This window comes from Oncorhynchus gorbuscha, linkage group LG14 (assembly GCF_021184085.1).
Source record: "Oncorhynchus gorbuscha isolate QuinsamMale2020 ecotype Even-year linkage group LG14, OgorEven_v1.0, whole genome shotgun sequence".
Classification (NCBI taxonomy): Eukaryota; Metazoa; Chordata; class Actinopteri; order Salmoniformes; family Salmonidae; genus Oncorhynchus; species Oncorhynchus gorbuscha.
This window is the reverse complement of record NC_060186.1, coordinates 57,179,213-57,199,658: the sequence shown is the minus strand read 5'-3', so window position 1 is coordinate 57,199,658 and position 20,446 is coordinate 57,179,213. Positions and strand designations below refer to the sequence as shown.

General features: G+C 45.4%; 1 protein-coding gene across 2 annotated transcripts in view; it reads left to right on the top strand.

The window, feature by feature from the left end:
• LOC123995682 (potassium channel subfamily K member 2-like) overlaps positions 1-20,446 on the top strand; it is an 89,505-nt gene that overhangs the window by 11,054 nt on the left and 58,005 nt on the right. For both annotated transcript variants that reach the window (XM_046299342.1, XM_046299341.1), the window contains exon 3: positions 8,783-8,900. In XM_046299342.1, the coding sequence (XP_046155298.1) occupies positions 8,783-8,900 (118 nt within the window). The remainder of the gene's footprint in view (positions 1-8,782; positions 8,901-20,446) is intronic.

Sequence of the window (20,446 nt, the reverse complement as noted above, 5' to 3'; positions counted from 1 at the left end):
AGGAGACAGCACGGCGACGCGGATGGAAGCCCGAAAAGCAGCCCAAAAAAATATATTGAGGGGGGGGGGGGGGGCTTAAAGGGAGTATGGCTATGCCAGGTAGGAGACCTGCGCAAACTCCCTGTGCTTACCGGTGGGCTAGAGAGACCGGGCAGACACTGTGTTATGCTATGGAGCGCACAGTGTTTCCAGTGCGGGTGCATAGCCCGGTGCGACACCAGCCCTTCATATTGGCCGGGCTAGAGTGGGCATCGAGCCAGGTAAGGTTGGGCAGGCTCGGTGCTCAAGAGCTCCAGTGCGCCTGCACGGTCCGGTCTATCCAGAGCCGGTGTTAGAGGTGAGCGAAGCAGAGACTGTGAAGGAGTTAATGGGGAAAGTGGAGGAGAGAGTAATGAGGGAGTTGCTAGTATGGTGCTATAGGTACGATATTCGTCCGACGGAGCGTGTCGGGATTTAATGGCACCTGGGTCAGCGCTCCATACTCAGCCTGAGGTGCGTGTTAGTAGGCTGGTGAAAAATGTGCCAGCCTCACGCACCAGGCCTCCTGTGTACCTACCTAGCCTTGCACGTCCTGTGCCAGTCCTGCTCTCAGGCTCTCCAGTACACCTTCACGGTCCTGTCCATCCTGTGCCACCTTCACACACCAGTCCTCCGGTAGCAGCTCCCCGCACCAGGCTTCCTGTGCATGTCCTCGATCCTGTAGCACCAGTTCCAGCACCACGCACCAGGCCGTTAGTGCGCCTCACCTGTTCAGCACAGCCAGAGCCTTCCTTCCCTCCTGCGCTGTCGGTGTCTCCCGCCTGTTCAGCGCTATCAAAGCCTTCCTACTCTACAGCGCTGCTGGAGTCTCCTGTCTGTTCAGCGCTATCAGAGCCTTTCTCCTCTCCTGCGCTGTCGGAGTCTCCTGTCTGTTCAGCGCTATCAGAGCCTTTCTCCTCTCCTGCGCTGTCGGAGTCTCCCGCCTGTTCAGCGCTATCAGAGCCCTCCTCCTCTACAGCGCTGCCGGAGTCTCCTGCCTGTTCGGAGCAGCCTGAGCTGCCAGTCTGCAGGTAGCTGTCAGTCTGCAAGGTGCTGTCAGTCTGCATGAAGCAGCCAGAGCTGTCAGTCTGCAAAGAGCTGCCAGTCTGCAAGGAGCTGTCAGTCTGCAAGGAGCTGCCAGTCTGCAGGGTGCTGTCAGCCTGCATGGAGCAGTCAGAGCTGTCAGTCTGCATGAAGCAGCCAGAGCTGTCAGTCTGCAAAGAGCTGCCAGTCTGCAAGGAGCTGTCAGTCTGCAAGGAGCTGTCAGTCTGCAAGGAGCTGCCAGTCTGCAGGGTGCTGTCAGCCTGCATGGAGCAGTCAGAGCTGTCAGTCTGTATGAAGCAGCCAGAGCTGTCAGTCTGCATAAAGCAGCCAGAGCTGTCAGTCTGTATGAAGCAGCCAGAGCTGTCACCCTGCATGGAGCAGTCAGAGCTGTCAGTCTGCATGAAGCAGCCAGAGCTGTCAGTCTGTATGAAGCAGCCAGAGCTGTCAGCCTGCATGGAGCAGTCAGAGCTGTCAGTCTGCATGAAGCAGCCAGAGCTGTCAGTCTGCATGAAGCAGCCAGAACTGTCAGTCTGCAAAGAGCTGTCAGTCTGCAAGGAGCTGTCAGTCTGCAAGGAGCTGCCAGTCTGCAGGGTGCTGTCAGCCTGCATGGAGCAGTCAGAGCTGTCAGTCTGCATAAAGCAGCCAGAGCTGTCAGTCTGTATGAAGCAGCCAGAGCTGTCAGCCTGCATGGAGCAGTCAGAGCTGTCAGTCTGCATGAAGCAGCCAGAGCTGTCAGTCTGTATGAAGCAGCCAGAGCTGTCAGTCTGCATGAAGCAGCCAGAGATGTCAGTCTGCATGAAGCAGCCAGAGCTGTCAGTCTGCAAAGAGCTGTCAGTCTGCAAGGAGCTGTCAGTCTGCAAGGAGCTGCCAGTCTGCAGGGTGCTGTCAGCCTGCATGGAGCAGTCAGAGCTGTCAGTCTGTATGAAGCAGCCAGAGCTGTCAGTCTGCATAAAGCAGCCAGAGCTGTCAGTCTGTATGAAGCAGCCAGAGCTGTCAGCCTGCATGGAGCAGTCAGAGCTGTCAGTCTGCATGAAGCAGCCAGAGCTGTCAGTCTGTATGAAGCAGCCAGAGCTGTCAGCCTGCATGGAGCAGTCAGAGCTGTCAGTCTGTATGAAGCAGCCAGAGATGTCAGTCTGCATGAAGCAGTCAGAGCTGTCAGTCTGCAAAGAGCTGACAGTCTGCAAGGAGCTGTCAGTCTGCAAGGAGCTGTCAGTCTGCAAGTAGCTGTCAGCCTGCATGGAGCAGCCAGAGCTGTCAGTCTGCAAGGAGCTATCGGTCTGCAAGGAGCTGTCAGTCTGCATAGAGCAGCTAGATCCGCCAGTCAGCCATGATCTTCTAGATCTGCCAGTCAACCAGAATCTTCCAGATCTGCCAGTCAACCAGTCTATTCCAGATCTGCCAGTCTGCATAGAGCAGCTAGATCCGCCAGTCAGCCATGATCTTCTAGATCTGCCAGTCAACCAGAATCTTCCAGATCTGCCAGTCAACCAGAATCTTCCAGATCTGCCAGTCAACCAGTCTCTTCCAGATCTGCCAGTCAACCAGTCTCTTCCAGATCCGCCAGCCAGCCAGGATCTACCGGAGCCTACTACCTGCCTGAGCTTCATCTCAGTACTGGGCTTCCTCTCAGTACTGGGCTTTCTCTCAGTATTGGGCTTTCTCTCAGTACTGGGCTTCCCCTCAGTCCCGGGCTTCCCCTCAGTCCCGGGCTGCCCCTCAGTCCCGAGCTGCCCTCAGTCCCGAGCTGCCCTCAGTCCCGAGCTGCCCCTCAGTCCCGAGCTGCCCCTCAGTCCCGAGCTTCCCCTCAGTCCCGAGCTTCCCCTCAGTCCCGAGCTGCCTCAGTCCCGAGCTGCCCCTCAGTCCCGAGCTGCCCCTCAGTCACGAGCTGCTCCTCAGTTCAGTGGGGTTCTGGGTGAGGACTATTAGGCCATGGTCGGCGGCGAGGGTGTATTATCCCAGGACGTGAACTATGGGGGGAGGAACTATGACTTTAATGGAGTGGGGTCCACGTCCCGAGCCGGAACCGCCACCATGGACAGACGCCCACCCGGACCCTCCCTATGGTTGTGAGGTGCGTCCGGGAGTCCGCACCTTAGGGGGGGGGTTCTGTCACGCATTGGTCATAGTATTTTGTGTTTTCCTTAATTATTTGTTCAGGCCAGGGTGTGACATGGGTTTATTGTGTTGTCTTATTGGGTTTTTTGTAGGCATTGGGATTGGTGTTGATTAGGGGTGTGTCTAGTTTAGGCTTGGCTGCCTGAGGCGGTTCTCAATCAGAGTCAGGTGATTCTTGTTGTCTCTGATAGGGAACCGTATTTAGGTAGCCTGGGTTTCACTGTGTATTTCGTGGGTGATTGTTCCTGTCTCTGTGTAGTTTCACCAGATAGGCTGTAATCAGGTTTCTCGTTCTGTTTGTTGTTTTGCATTTGTATAGTTATTTCATGTGTCACTTTTTTCATTAAAGTCATGAATAACCACCACGCTGCATTTCGGTCCGACTCTCTTTCTACAAACGAAGAACGCCGTTACAACATTTGATATTGTCCGTAATCTTGAGATCATTTGCACACAAAAAAATCATGCAATGATGGAAAGTCCTTTGTGTTGTCCTTGTTAATGCAGACAGAGAAGAGCTCCAGCTTCTTAATCATAGCCTCAAAATTGAATATAGTGCGGAGAGTCTCTGTAATCCTAGATTCAGATCATTCAGATGAGAAAAAAACCACCCAGATAGGCCAGTCGAGTGATAAACTCGTCATCATGCAAGTGATCAAACAAGTGAAAACTATGGTCAGTAGAAAAAACTTTAAGCTCGTCTCAATTCAAAAAACCGTGTCAATACTTTGTCCCTTGATAATCGGCGCGTTTCTGTATATTGTAAAAGCATTATATGGTCACTGCCCATATCATTGCTTTAAGTTAACAATTGTCACTGTAGTGTCCAAAACATCTTTCAAGATGTCAGGCATTCCTTTGGCAGCAAGAGCCTCTCGGTGGATGCTGCAGTGTCCCCAAGTGGTGTCTGGAGCAACTGCCTACACGTGCGTTACCACTCCACCATGTCTCCCTGTCACGGCTTTTGCGCCATCAGTGCATATACCAACATGAGCAGCAGCTACGTTTGGCTACATACGGACCGTTAGTGGAATTCCTACGAGAGAGTAATGGTTAATGTGATTGGATTTTAATTGTATGACTAGGCTACCTGTATTTGACATTGTGTTGTTATTACTCTGAACACTAGATGTTTTTTTTTTTTTTTTGCAGTGAAACAAGGCTACTCAGGGGAGAAGAAAACCTCACCCAAATGTATAGCCCCGTTGGAAAATATAAATGGACATTTTTTTAAATGTGAATCACATTTTTATTTGGTGTACCCCCAACGGCATTGCGTGTACCCCAGTTTGAGAATACCCGCTCTAGAACACATAATGACAAAATCTATTTATTCCAACAAAAGCAGCATTTAAGGCTCCAACTCGGACTTCCGGTGACGCAACTTAGGAAATGGCTGCCTAGTTTTTCGTACTGCACATCGGTTGGGTATTTCCCCCCCTAAATTAAAGTATTTACTCTGAGCATTATAAGAACTTAAAATGGAAAAGGGGAAAATAGGAAAAGGTCGCGGAGCTACAATAACAGCCCGTAACAAGACAGCAGAAGATATAATCGTCGAAAGATCCTCTTATATAATCCTCCAAAGACCCTCTTATATTACGAGAGATTAAAAAGGTAAAACAGGAAATTGACCAAGGAGTAGAGAAAAAGCTTAGGTTCCTGAAACAACGATATTATGAAGCAGACTCAAAGGCAACCAAATTACTAGCATGGAGACTCAGGAAACAACAAGCACAGAATACCATTTTCAAAATAAAAGACCCCAAAACAAAAAAGATCACATGCAAATGAAATACAGAATGCATTTGAATCATATTAGACAAATCTGTACAAGCAACCAGAGAAGGCAGACAATACAGCACTTTTTGAACTCACTTGATCTCCCTTCAGTTGGGACAGAGCAAAATGATAGACTAACTTTAGAAATATCCACCGAAGAAATTAATAAAGCAATATCTCAACAAAAAGTCAACAAGTCTCCAGTCATTGATGGCTTCCCTTCAGAATGCTTCAAGACATTCAGAGAACAATTAGCACCTCTACTTAAGGTCTGTTTTAACTGGACTCTGAGGGAGGGGGTTCTCCCACCGTCATGGAGGGAGGCTATCATATCAGTAATCCCAAAAGAGGGTAAAGATAAGAAAGAATGCAGTTCATATAGACCTATCGCAATTCTTAACACAGATTATAAACTATATGCATCAATAATAGCCAACAGAATGGAGAACATAATCCCATAATTGATTGACGGAGATCAAACTGGTTTCATACAAAATAGGCAGACACTGGACAATATAAGGACAACACTACATGTCATGGACCACATTACTCAGAATAAGACAAGTGCAATATTAATCAGCCTAGATGCAGAAAAGGCATTTAATTCAGTGGGATGGGATTACCTATTCCAAGTTATGGAAAGATTTGGTTTCAACAAAGAAGTGATACAGTGCATCAAAACACTGTATTCATGTCCCACCGCTAGAATAAAGATAAATGGACATTTGTCATGAACGATAAAATTAGAGCGAGGGGCAAGACAAGGCTGTAATCTATCACCCACGCTCTTCTCCTTGTACCTGGAACCATTAGCACAGGCAATAAGACAGGACCCAACCTTAGAGGGAATAACAATAAGAGGCAGGGAACATAAGATATGCATGTATGCTGATGACGTTCTGTTATTCCTTAAAGACCCAGGCTCAAGTGGACCTAGATCAATGGATGTTTTACAAACATTTGGAATACATTCAGGGTATGTGCTTTACATACACAAGACCCAAGCCCTAGTATATAATTATACACCACAGGAAGAGCTGAAGAGCAGGTATAACTTCACCTAGACCTCCTCATCCATTAAATATCTGGGAGTAAATTTACCAAAAGATACACTCAAACTTTATTGCATGAATTACGATCACATCAACAAGAAAATATATGATGACCTAGACAGGTGGAATTCACTTCCCTTAGATCTTAGTAGTAGAATTGAAACAATCAAAATGAACATCCTGCCAAGGTTACTGTATTTGTTCCAATCACTGCCCATACAAATCCCACCTAAACAGTTGAGGGATAAACAGATATCAAGGTTTATCTGGAACAGTAAGAGACCAATAATTAGATATACAACACTACAGTTACCAAAAAACTGTGGGGGTATGGCCTTACCAAACCTAAAATATTATTATGTATCAGCCCAATTGAGACCTCTGATGTGTTGGTGCAAATCAGAATACGAATCCAAATGGAAAGACATCGGGACTACTTTGACAGAGATACCCATACAGTCAGTACTGGGAAATAAGGACATGATAAAATAAATATACAATAGACAAAATCAGTGGATTCATTTAGAGCAAAATCATTTAGACAGAGAGATCAAACTGCTGAGTTGGCCTGCATACGACCCCAGCTTCATCCCTGCAACTCAGGACAGCAGGCTTAAACAATTGGCGCAGAAAGGCATCACATCATTCAGTACAATTATAAGGAATGGGAGCCTCGATAACTTCCAGGACCTAAGTAAAAAACATGGCTTGGATAAACAAGATTTTTACAGATACCTACAAGTTTGACACTATTTCTTAAGGGAGATAAAAGTGACTGACCCTCGAGCACCTCAAATGAATCCAAGTATTCAGTAACGCATACAACTTGGGGAGTAACAAAAAAACTATTTCAAATCTTACTTGGGTATTCAATCCTCAAAGAAACATTCTACAAACTATATTAAAAAGCAATGGGAGGAGCAACTTAACATTGAAATAACTGATGAAACATGGTTGAACATATTAGAGACACAACAAAGCTCCACCAACTCAAGGTCATGGAGAGAATTATGTTGGAAGAATGTTATACGTTTCTTCATAACACCTAAACTGAAATCAAGACAGACTGGCACACTACACCCTTGTTAGAGAGAATGCGGTCTATTGAGGGCAGACCACTCTCATATCTTCTGGTCCTGCTCCGCAATCAAAACTTACTGGGGAGAAATAAGATCTAACATTAGAAAAATAATGGGATTTGACATAGAACAAATTTTTATTTTTTTTGTACATGGGTGAAATACCTGATAACTTACACAATAGAGAAAAGTACCTCTTGATTGTCCTACTGGCAGCCTGTAAAAAGGCTTTCACTAGGAAATGGCTACAAAAAGACCCTCCCACAGTGACACAATGGATAGACATTGTAGAAGAAATACACCTTTGCTTTAAGAACTCAACAGGAGAGAGGTCAATACTGGGAATAATGTGTTTCGTATGTGGAAAAGGTCTAAATCAAAGATGTCAATGTAACTAATATGATGATATGATGATGAAGGTATGAAGTGCACTGTAACTGACAGATCTTTTTAATTTTTAATTTTATTTGACTTTATTTGTACTTTCTTTGTGTTCCTACAATAAAAACTAAGTATAAAAAAAGAATCCAACTCTCAAGAGACTCAGATTGATGTTTATTTAAGTTATTGATTGGTTAAAGGGACTGATATGGAAGCAGTAGAGCTGTGTTTAGACTCCACTTGTCTTTCTATGTTTGCTCTGGGACACATGGATGCCCATGGATTATCAGTGACTGGGCGTTCGTTAATCCCTGTGGTTTCCTCTGTATTTGTTACAGTGTTATTTCCCTCATGGACACACACAAGGATGTCCAGACATGTTTGTTAGAGCAGTGCTGAACCCACTAATGAGATATGTTAGGATTACAGAGTGTTGTCGCCATCTAACATTTTGAGCTGTTTTAGGGGGTTTATAGGGGATGAAGCATGCTCTGACTCCACTGGCACTGGCTGAAACTCTATGGATGCCTGAAGGAGAAAGCTTTGAGTTTAGCTGAACCTATGCATGACCACAATTTCTCACCCGACAGCACATCCTCCTTAGATCCCCTAAGTTTCTTCCTGTGTGTGTGTGTGTGTGTGTGTGTGTGTGTGTGTGTGTGTGTGTGTGTGTGTGTGTGTGTGTGTGTGTGTGTGTGTGTGTGTGTGTGTGTGTGTGTGTGTGTGTGTGTGTGTGTGTGTGTGTGTGTGTGTGTGTGTGTGTTCTGTCTCCATCAGATGACTTTCCTCTCTGTCTCCTGAGATAAGACTAGTGTTCTGAGTGAGTTTACACTCTGCTGCTCTATTCCTTATGCAACAGGCTGGGACACACACACACACACACACACACACACACACACACACACACACACACACACACACACACACACACACACACACACACACACACACACACACACACACACACACACACACACACACACTAACACGGGGCCATACGCGCAGCTCGTAGTCTGAGTGCAGCAAGAGGCGGCTCTGGTAGTGATTGAATGCAGAGTGAAAAGGCTTGTTTCCCAGCATGTGGTGCATCTACCATAAGAGCAGACTCATGCACACACGTGCACACCAGATCCTGCACACACATGGGCTCTACTGTACACATACACAAACGCACGAATGCACGCAGACACACACACACACACACACACACACGCATTAGGAGGTAATATCCTACTTGAGTGGAGTGTGTTTGTGTTTGTGTAAGTATGTGTGTGACCATTAACCCTAAACTGCAGTTCTCTGTCTCCTCAGCAAGTGATCTCTGCCATCAGAGCGGGCGTCAACCCATCAGCGAACTCATCCAATCAGACAAGTCTGTGGGACCTAAGCTCCTCCTTTTTCTTCGCTGGCACTGTCATCACCACTATTGGTGAGTTTGGTCAATAATCAGTACTCTCTGATCCAAAATCAACCATTAGCCAGACTTTTATGTTATCAATGCTGTGTCAACGCTATATACATTTTTTAACTGGTAACTTTCAGCCAGGCTGTTAAAGTAGTGGTACTTTCATAATAAATCGATCAGAATATCCATATAAAATAAAATTGTATTGGTTGCATACACATATTTATCTGATGTTATTGCGGGTGTAACGAAATGTTTGTGTTCCCAGCTCTAACAGTGCAGTTATACACTGTATATATGTATACTCCGGACTCCGACGTTGCTCATCCTAATATTTCTATACTTCTTAATTCCATTATTTTACTTTTTAGATTTGTGTATATATATATAATATATATATATATATATATATATATATATATATATATATATATATATATATATATATATATATACAGTGGGGCAAAAAAGTATTTAGTCAGCCACCAATTGTGCAAGTTCTCCCACTTAAAAATATGAGAGAGGCCTGTAATTTTCATCATAGGTACACTTCAACTATGACAGACAAAATGAGAAACAAAAATCCAGAAAATCACATTGTAGGATTTTTTATGAATTTATTTGCAAATTATTGTGGAAATGGCCAAGCAGCTGCACACAAGCCTAAGATTACCATGCGCAATGCCAAACGTGGGCTGTAGTGGAAAGCTTGCCGCCATTTGACTCTGGAGAAGTGGAAACGCTTTCTTTTGAGTGATGAATCACATTTCACCATCTGGCAGTCCGACCGGACTAATCTAGGTTTGGCGAATGCCAGGAGAACGCTACCTGCCCGAATGCATAGTGCCAACTTTAAAGTTTGGCACTATGTGGAGGAATAATGGTCTGGGGCTGTTTTTCATGGTTCGGGCTAGGCCCCTTTAGTTCCAGTGAAGGGAAATCTCAACGCTACAGCATACAATGACATTCTAGACATTTCTGTGCTTCAAATTTTGTGGTAACAGTTTGGGAAAGGCCCTTTCCTGTTTCAGCATGACAATGCCCCTGTCCACAAAGCAATGTCCATAGAGAAATGGTTTGTCGAGATTGGTGTGGAAACTTGACTGGTCTCCACAGAGCCCTGACCTCAACCTCATCGAACACCGCTTGGATGAATTGGAACGCTGACTGCGACCAGGCCTAATCGCCCAACATCAGTGCCCGACCTCACAAATGCTCTTGTGGCTGAATGGAAGCTTTGATGCACTTGTACTGACCTCGCCTTCTGGATGGTAGTGGGGTGAACAGGCCGTGGCTCGGGTGGCTGAGGTCCTTTGAACGTTTTGGCCTTCCTGTGACACCGAGTGCTGTAAATGTCAAGGAGGGCAGGCAGTGTGCCCCCGGTGATGCGTTGGGCAGACCTCACCACCCTCTGGAGAGCCCTGCGGTTGAGGGGGGTGATACAGCCCTACAGGATGCCCACAATAGTGCATCTGTAAAAGTCAAATATCTTCAGCCTCCTGAGGTTGAAGAGGTGCTGTTGCATCTTCTTCACCACACTGTCTGTGTGGTTGGACCATTTCAGATTGTTAGAGATGTGTAAGCTGAGGAACTTGAAGCTTTTTGCCTTCTCCACTGCAGTATACCATTGTTGTGTCATCTGGAAACTTGATGATTGAGTTGGGGACATGCGTGCCATGCAGTCATGGGTGCACAGGGAGCACAGGAGGGGGCTAAGCATGCATCTTTGTGGGGCCCCTGTGTTGAGGATCAGGGTAGTGGAGGTGTTGTTGCCTACCTTCACCACCTGGGGGAGGCCCGTCAAGAAGTCCAGGACCCAGTTACACAGGGCAGGGTTCAGACCCATGGCCCTAAGCTTAATGATGAGCTTGGATGGTAATTATGGTGTTGAAGGCTGAGCTGTAGACAATGAACAGCATTCTTACATAGGTATTCCTCTTTTCCAGATGGGATAGGGCAGTGTGCAGTGCGATGGAGATTGCGTCATCCGTGGATCTATTGGGGCGATATGCAAATTGCAGTGGATATGATTCTTAACTAGCCTCTCAAAGCACTTCATGACAGAAGTGAGTGCTACGGGCTAAAGTCATTTAGTTTAGTTACCTTCACTTTCTTGGGTACAGGAACAATTGTGGACATGTTGAAGCCATTGGGGACAGCAGACTGGGATAGGGATAGATTGAATATGTCTGTAAAGACTCCAGCCAGCTGGTCTGCGCATGCTCAGAGCACGCGGCTAGGGATGCCATCTGGGCCGGCAGCCTTGCAAAGGTTAACATGCTTAAATTTCTTACTCACTTCGGCCACGCAGAATGAGAGCTCACAGTCCTTGGAAGTGGCAGTCGCCCACGTGTTTCTGTGTTTCTCTCGAAGTGGATGAAGAAGGTGTTTAGCTTGTCTGGTAGAAAGACGTAAGTGTCCGCGACGTGGCTGATTTTCCCTTTATAACACGTGATTGTCTGGAGTCCCTGCCACATACGTCTTGTGTGTGAGCCATAGAATTGCAACTCCACTTTGTCACTGTTTGGGCGTTTTGCCTGTTTGATTGCCTTATGGAAGGCGTGACTGGACTGTTTGTACTGAACCATATTCTCAGTCACCTTGCCTTGTTTAAATGCAATGGTTCACACTTTCAGTTTTGCGCGTATGCTGCCATCTAACCATGGATTGTGGTTCGGATAGGTTTTAATCGACACGGTGGGAACAACATTCTCTATACACTTCCTGATGAACTCAGTCATCTTGTCAGTGTATACAGTGCCTTGCGAAAGTATTCGGCCCCCTTGAACTTTGCGACCTTTTGCCACATTTCAGGCTTCAAACATAAAGATATAAAACTGTATTTTTTGTGAAGAATCAACAACAAGTGGGACACAATCATGAAGTGGAACGACATTTATTGGATATTTCAAACTTTTTTAACAAATCAAAAACTGAAAAATTGGGCGTTACTTTCAGTGCAGCAAACTCTCTCCAGAAGTTCAGTGAGGATCTCTGAATGATCCAATGTTACATTTACATTTTTTACATTTAAGTCATTTAGCAGACGCTCTTATCCAGAGCGACTTACAAATTGGTGCATTCACCTTATGACATCCAGTGGAACAACCACTTTACAATAGTGCATCTAAATATTTTAGGGGGGGGGGGGGTGAGAAGGATTACTGATGTTGACCTAAATGACTAATGATGATAAATACAATCTCCACCTGTGTGTAATCAAGTCTCCGTATAAATGCACCTGCACTGTGATAGTCTCAGAGGTCCGTTAAAAGCACAGAGAGCATCATGAAGAACAAGGAACACACCAGGCAGGTCCGAGATACTGTTGTGAAGATGTTTAAAGCCGGATTTGGATACAAAAATATTTCCCAAGCTTTAAACATCTCAAGGAGCACTGTGCAAGCGATAATATTGAAATGGAAGGAGTATCAGACCACTGCAAATCTACCAAGAACTGGCCGTCCTTCTAAACTGTCAGCTCATACAAGGAGAAGACTGATCAGAGATGCAGCCAAGAGGCCCACGATCACTCTGGATGAACTGCAGAGATCTACAGCTGAGGTGGGAGACTCTGTCCATAGGACAACAATCAGTCGTATATTGCACAAATCTGGCCTTTATGGAAGAGTGGCAAGAAAGCCATTTCTTAAAGATATCCATAAAAAGTGTCATTTAAAGTTTGCCACAAGCCACCTGGGAGACACACCAAACATGTGGAAGAAGGTGCTCTGGTCAGATGAAACCAAAATTGAACTTTTTGGCAACAATGCAAAATGTTATGTTTGGCGTAAAAGCAACACCCTGAACACACCATCCCCACTGTCAAACATGGTGGTGGCAGCATCATGGTTTGGGCCTGCAGGGACAGGGAAGATGGTTAAAATTGATGGGAAGATGGATGGAGCCAAATACAGGACCATTCTGGAAGAAAACCTGATGGAGTCTGCGAAAGACCTGAGACTGGGACGGAGATTTGTCTTCCAACAAGACAATGATTCAAAACATAAAGCAAAATCTACAATGGAATGATTCAAAAATAAACATATCCAGGTGTTAGAATGGCCAAGTCAAAGTCCAGATCTGAATCCAATCGAGAATCTGTGGAAAGAACTGAAAACTGCTGTTCACAAATGCTCTCCATCCAACCTCACTGAGCTCGAGCTGTTTTGCAAGGAGGAATGGGAAAACATTTCAGTCTCTCGATGTGCAAAACTGATAGAGACATACCCCAAGCGACTTACAGCTGTAATCTCAGCAAAAGGTGGCGCTACAAAGTATTAACTTAAGGGGGCTGAATAATTTTGCACGCCCAATTCTTCAGTTTTTGATTTGTTAAAAAAGTTTGAAATATCCAATAAATGTTGTTCCACTTCATGATTGTGTCCCACTTGTTGTTGATTCTTCACAAAAAAATACAGTTTTATGTCTTTATGTTTGAAGCCTGAAATGTGGCAAAAGGTCGCAAAGTCCAAGGGGGCCGAATACTTTCACAAGGCACTGTATGTTATTCTCAGAGGCAACCCGGAACATATCCCAGTCTGCGTGTGTAGCTCCCTTCAGTAACCACGAGCACAACCGTTCCTTGATTTGAACTGGCGGCTTTATTCTGTAGTTTTAGTCAGAATTATCACCTTCCGTGAGAACTATAAAGTAAATGAAAAATACAGTTAAGCACACTCTTACAACCTTCTTATCTTACGAGTGACTTATTAGCTTGGTATAACTCTGAAGTGCTTACATACATAACAGTTTAACCGGCGCTATAACAGTATCATATTAAACACATGAATAAAGGAAAAATAGCTCATTGGCTGCTCATTACAGAAGGGAGGAAATCAAACTTCCTGGCATGAATTCACACTTCATCCCAACATACACGCTGCAACCTTTATGAACTACACCCGATGACATGAAAACTTAGCTAACACAGCGCAGGATTGCCTTCCCTCCAAAAGTGTGTTGCTACAATAAGGATCCCCGTTACAACAGTATTAGCTACGTAGTTCCGCTTGTGTTATTATTTTCCCTGCACAGCAGACACGTAAACAATTCAAACAAAAGACAACAACATAACCTCTAAGTCTGTCAGTTACAGCGTGATCAAAACAATCTTGAAGCATGGATTCCCGATTTGTCAGACCAGTGTTGAACAGGCCTATAGAAAGTGAAAGGTAGAATGGAGGCGTGATCTGATTTGTCAAAGGGAGGGCGGGGGAGGGCCTTGTAGCCATCCCGGAAGGGAGAGTAGGAATGGTCAATAATGTTTGATGCGCGAGTATTCTAGTGTGGATTCATGAATAATGGGGGTTCACTGAAGTGCTTAGTACTAACTGAGTGTAATTTCTAATCAACACCATACATACTAAGGTATTGTCATAAATCCCAAAGGTGGGTATGAGTCTGAATTTTTATATCTCTTCACAGCTTTGGCATCCCTCTTCCCGTCACTTTACCGTACTTGTCAGCTCCAGCTGTAAGAGCTTAGCTGCAGAAAGGAGAAAAGTGTGACACACACACACAAACAGACACACGGGGCCGCCGCTAGTCTGATAGCTTGTCTGGAACGTGTGTCTGCTGGGCCCGGTTCCAAACCTTTTCCTAGGCACTTGTCTTTGCGTCTTTAAATCAACATAAACATTAACCTTCAATGTGCTGTTTGTGTACCCACTAAGAGGAATGGTGGGAGAGAGTCTTTTTTCTCTGTTTTTCTTTACAAATGTTTGTGAAAATGATAATGGGAGAAAATGAATCTTTGATGTTGTTTTGACTGCCTTTGTTTTCAAGGGGTTGTCCACAGGTAATGTTACATATCCTTTAACTAGGGGAACTTCCTGTGAACTTGACAGACACAACACCACATGCTTTAACAATTAGTTTGTATTAAATGGCCACACTTTGTCTAGCCATTTAGACAATCTTCCCTGCTAACTGCTGCTTTTGCAGATATGCAGCCATTGTTTAGCTCATTGAATAGAGGAGAGGTACAGTAGAAAGAATATAACACACAATTGGGTGATTCATTTTCTCCCATTATCTTTTTCATCCCACTGCCCAGAAACAAAAGACTAGACTGGCAGACTTTCTCCAACAACGAAATGGCTCACAGTACATCTCCACGATAACAATTAAAGCCTTTTGGTTAAATCGTGTTTACAACTAGCCTTCTTCCATCTCTTTCTCTTTCTCTCTGCTGCAGTTGCTTCTTTGAATCAATTAGAGATGTTTGAACAGAATCCTCTCTGATTAATTTACCTTATAATGATTAGTTTGGGAGATGTGGGGGTAGAAGAGGTCTAATTGGTTATCAGGCGTTCTCTGGCTTCGCCTGGATTTCAATCTATCCAGGAAGTGAATTGAAACAACTCTGGATTGTAATTGTTTTCTCTCTCTTTCTCTGTCTTTGCCATCTATATCTGACAGTGAGGCAGAGGCAAACAATTCAATTCATCACAATGGGCTTTTCTCCTGGGAACCCTCATTTAGTCCTCCTCCTATAGCCTGTCTCTCCTGTGAAGGCTGCATCTCCATGGTGTGAAAATCAAACAGCTCTCAGAGGATTTATCCCACACTTAAGGCACAGAGCTGGTAAATGAGAGAGGCAGTTAACGTTGAAGGGGTAATAGTTCATTACAGTGTTGTATCTAACGCTGCTTCTCCCCCAGATCTTGTACCCCCAAGTACTGTACACGAGAGACGAGAGGGTGAATTATCCACTTTAAGATAAATAATGGATAAATAAATAATGGAACTTTTGGTATCCAAATGGTGCCGACAAACACCATGAATCCTGAACCAAGTTTGCTGAACTCAGTATACAGTTACAGTAACTAGGCCATGGTATATCTTTACATTTACATTTACATTTAAGTCATTTAGCAGACGCTCTTATCCAGAGCGACTTACAAATTGGTGCATTCACCTTATGACATCCAGTGAAACAGTCACATTACAATAGTGCATCTAAATCTTAAAGGGGGGGGGGTGAGAGGGATTACTTATCCTATCCTAGGTATTCCTTAAAGAGGTGGGGTTTCAGGTGTCTCCGGAAGGTGGTGATTGACTCCGCTGTTCTGGCGTCGTGAGGGAGTTTGTTCCACCATTGGGGGGGCCAGCGCAGTGAACAGTTTTGACTGGGCTGAGCGGGAGCTGTACTTCCTCAGTGGTAGGGAGGCGAGCAGGCCAGAGGTGGATGAACGCAGTGCCCTTGTTTGGGTGTAGGGCCTGATCAGAGCCTGGAGGTACTGAGGTGCCATTCCCCTCACAGCTCCGTAGGCAAGCACCATGGTCTTGTAGCGGATGCGAGCTTCAACTGGAAGCCAGTGGAGAGAACGGAGGAGCGGGGTGACGTGAGAGAACTTGGGAAGGTTGAACACCAGACGGGATGCGGCGTTCTGGATGAGTTGAAGGGGTTTAATGGCACAGGCAGGGAGCCCAGCCAACAGCGAGTTGCAGTAATCCAGACGGGAGATGACACGTGCCTGGATTAGGACCTGCGCCGCTTCCTGTGTGAGGCAGGGTCGTACTCTGCGGATGTTGTAGAGCATGAACCTACAGGAACCGGCCACCGCCTTGATGTTGGTTGAGAACGACAGGGTGTTGTCCAGGATCACGCCAAGGTTCTTGGCGCTCTGGGAGGAGGACACAATGGAGTTGTCAACCGTGATGGCGAGATCATGGAACGGGCAGTCCTTCCCCGGGAGGAAGAGCAGCTCCGTCTTGCCGAGGTTCAGCTTGAGGTGGTGATCCGTCATCCACACTGATATGTCTGCCAGACATGCAGAGATGCGATTCGCCAACTGGTCGTCAGAAGGGGGAAAGGAGAAGATTAATTGTGTGTCGTCTGCATAGCAATGATAGGAGAGACCATGTGAGGTTATGACAGAGCCAAGTGACTTGGTGTATAGCGAGAATAGGAGAGGGCCAAGAACAGAGCCCTGGGGGACACCAGTGGTGAGAGCGCGTGGTGAGGAGACAGATTCTCGCCACGCCACCTGGTAGGAGCGGCCTGTCAGGTAGGACGCAATCCAAGCGTGGGCCGCGCCGGAAATGCCCAACTCGGAGAGGGTGGAGAGGAGGATCTGATGGTTCACAGTATCGAAGGCAGCCGATAGATCTAGAAGGATGAGAGCAGAGGAGAGAGAGTTAGCTTTAGCAGTGCGGAGCGCCTCCGTGATACAGAGGAGAGCAGTCTCAGTTGAATGACTAGTCTTGAAACCTGACTGATTTGGATCAAGAAGGTCATTCAGAGAGAGATAGCGGGAGAGCTGGCCAAGGACGGCACGTTCAAGAGTTTTGGAGAGAAAAGAAAGAAGGGATACTGGTCTGTAATTGTTGACATCGGAGGGATCGAGTGTAGGTTTTTTCAGAAGGGGTGCAACTCTCGCTCTCTTGAAGACGGAAGGGACGTAGCCAGCGGTCAGGGATGAGTTGATGAGCGAGGTGAGGTAAGGGAGAAGGTCTCCGGAAATGGTCTGGAGAAGAGAGGAGGGGTCTGTTGTCACGCCATCCATAAGGGTTCAAATGTGTCTCACTAAAGCCTAACGAGCCTGTTCCCACTGTAAAGGCTAATGAAGCGGCTCACCTTAATTACGTTTTAGATCCTGCATCTTAAAGTACATTCATTTCCAGAGCAGTGACGTCATTCAGCTTTTATTGTCCATCTGCAGTCCCACTGGTCCCACTGAGAGGGGCTACGACAGGTTTCTATGTGTGTTATGGCATACACTGTATTGTCTCGTTAATTAGCACGTTGCTATTGCGTGACTTGATGAATGATAACCTATTACAGTACTGATGTAGGATCTTCATTTTATCAACCTGTTGAAGAAGAACTCTCCTGCATTGCTGGACATTTAAAATGTGTAGTGTAATTGAGGTTTAAAAAAGCTTCTGAAGTTTTTAATTCCCACTTTGACATTTCAGACTTGATTTTTCCTTATGAAAAATGTATCAACCCCTGTAAAAATGTGAATGTTATTATAATCCACATAATAATTCACAATTCCTGTTGCTGCAGGATTATTTTCCAGCTGTAGCAAACTGGGTCAAATTAAGATTCTACATCTGTATGTGTGATGACACACTGTACTTGATGTGGAGTATGTGTGGATAATGGCGGTGGAGGTCTTGTCAGGTGTCATCACAGTTCTCACACACAGTTCACACACTGCCTCTTTAAGGCCTGAACACATTTTAATTTGTGATGTACTGTATTCAGTGTTAAAAATCTGAAGCCACATTTTAAAAACCCACAGTAAATTATGCTCTAATCTTTTTGCTTTAGCTTGTCAGACATGTCTATTGCTTTCTACCCCTCTCATTTTCTCTCTCTCTCTCCCTTTCCCCCTTTCTTTCTCTCGTCATATCATCAACTGATTCAAAGCTAAATAAGTTCATATGTTATATTAATTAAAAACCAATGGGTATATTTAATTATTTCATAATAAAACAAAGGTGTAGCAACTATCCACTGGGCACAGATGTCAATTCAACGTCTAATCCACGTTGGTTAAACATAATTGAATTGAAATTACATGGAAACAACATTGATTCAACCAGTGTGTGCCCAGTGGGTAAGGATTATAGCTTTACACTGGACACTACTCTCCCATCAAATGTCTTTGATACAGAGAGCAGAGGGTTACTCTTCAGTTGTACAGAAGTCAGTGACTGACAGCCTATAGTAATGTTTCACATATTTCCTCGCCATCTCCGGTGCTAAAAGGGTTTTCTCCTTCAGAAACTCTCCTGATTTCCTCCTCTCCTCCACTTTCCTCCACTCTCTGCCCATGTAGTCCTCTCTTTCATCCCATGAAAGGAGCCCTCTCTCCTGAGTAATGACAATAGCTACTGACCCTGGAAATGGGCTTCTCTCTCTCTCTTTCTCGCTCTCTCTCGGTCTCTCTCTGTCTTTCTCTCTCTCTCTCTCTGTGTATCTCTCTGTGTGTGTCTCTCTCGGTGTATCTCTCTCTCTCTCTCTCTGTGTGTCTCTCTCTGTGTATCTCTCTGTCTCTCTCTGTGTATCTCTCTCTGTGTGTCTCTCTCTGTGTATCTCTCTCTCTCTCTCTCTGTGTCTCTCTCTGTGTATCTCTCTCTGTCTCTCTCTGTGTATCTCTCTCTGTGTGTCTCTCTCTGTGTATCTCTCTCTCTCTCTCTGTGTCTCTCTCTGTGTATCTCTCTCTCTCTCTCTCTGTGTGTCTCTCTCTGTGTATCTCTCTCTGTCTCTCTCTGTGTATCTCTCTCTGTGTCTCTCTCTGTGTATCTCTCTCTGTCTCTCTCTGTGTATCTCTCTCTGTGTGTCTCTCTCTGTGTATCTCTCTCTCTCTCTCTCTCTGTGTCTCTCTCTGTGTATCTCTCTCTCTCTCTCTCTGTGTGTCTCTCTCTGTGTATCTCTCTCTGTCTCTCTCTGTGTATCTCTCTCTGTGTGTCTCTCTCTGTGTATCTCTCTCTCTCTCTCTCTGTGTCTCTCTCTGTCTTTCTCTCTCTCTCTCTGTGTGTATCTCTCTCTGTGTATCTCTCTCTCTGTGTATCTCTCTCTGTGTATCTCTCTCTGTGTATCTCTCTCTGTGTATCTCTCTCTGTGTGTGTCACGTTAGATTCATTCAGCCAGAGGAAATCTTAACCAGAGATTTTGCTGATGCTGAGAACAGGAAGTGTCAGCAAGTGCAATGATACAACACGTCTATTGGTTATTTCATTCAACATGCCAGACAGTGCTGATTGGCATCTGATTGGCATCTGTCTCAAATAAATAAATAATAAGACATGAAGTTAAAAAGCGAGAGGAATATCTATCCTCCTCACCACATGCATGGGGTGTAATGACTAATGTTGTGTCCTGTTGAGTTCTGATTGTTTGAGTGCAGCAATTAATGAGGCGTGATTGGTGTGTGTGTGGCATGTGACTGTCTGTCAGGAAGTGACTCCACCCTGCAGGCCCTTCCTGTTTCTTAACTTCCGGCGCCGACTGAGATGGCCGCCTCGCTTCGCGTTCCTAGGAAACTATGCAGTTTTTTGTTTTTTTTACGTGTTATTTCTTACATTAGTACCCCAGGTCATCTTAGGTTTCATTACATACAGTCGAGAAGAACGACTGAATATAAGATCAGCGTCAACTCACCATCAGTACGACCAAGAATATGTTTTCCGCGACGCGGATCCTGTGTTCTGCCTTACAAACAGGACAACGGAATGGATCGCATGCAGCAACCCAAAAAAACGACTCCGAAAAAGAGGGAAACGAGGCGGTGTTCTGGTCAGACTCCGAAACAGGGCACATCGCGCACCACTTCCCAGCATTCTTCTTGCCAATGTCCAGTCTCTCGACAACAAGGTTGACGAAATCCGAGCAAGGGTGGCATTCCAGAGGGACATCAGAGACTGCAACGTTCTCTGCTTCACGGAAACATGGCTTACTGGGAAGACGCTATCCAGGGCAGTGCAGCCAACGGGTTTCTCCACGCATCGCGCCGACAGAAACATACATCTCTCTGGTAAGAAGAGTGGCGGGGGCGTATGCCTCATGACTAACGGGACATGGTGTGATGAAGGAAACATACAGGAACTCA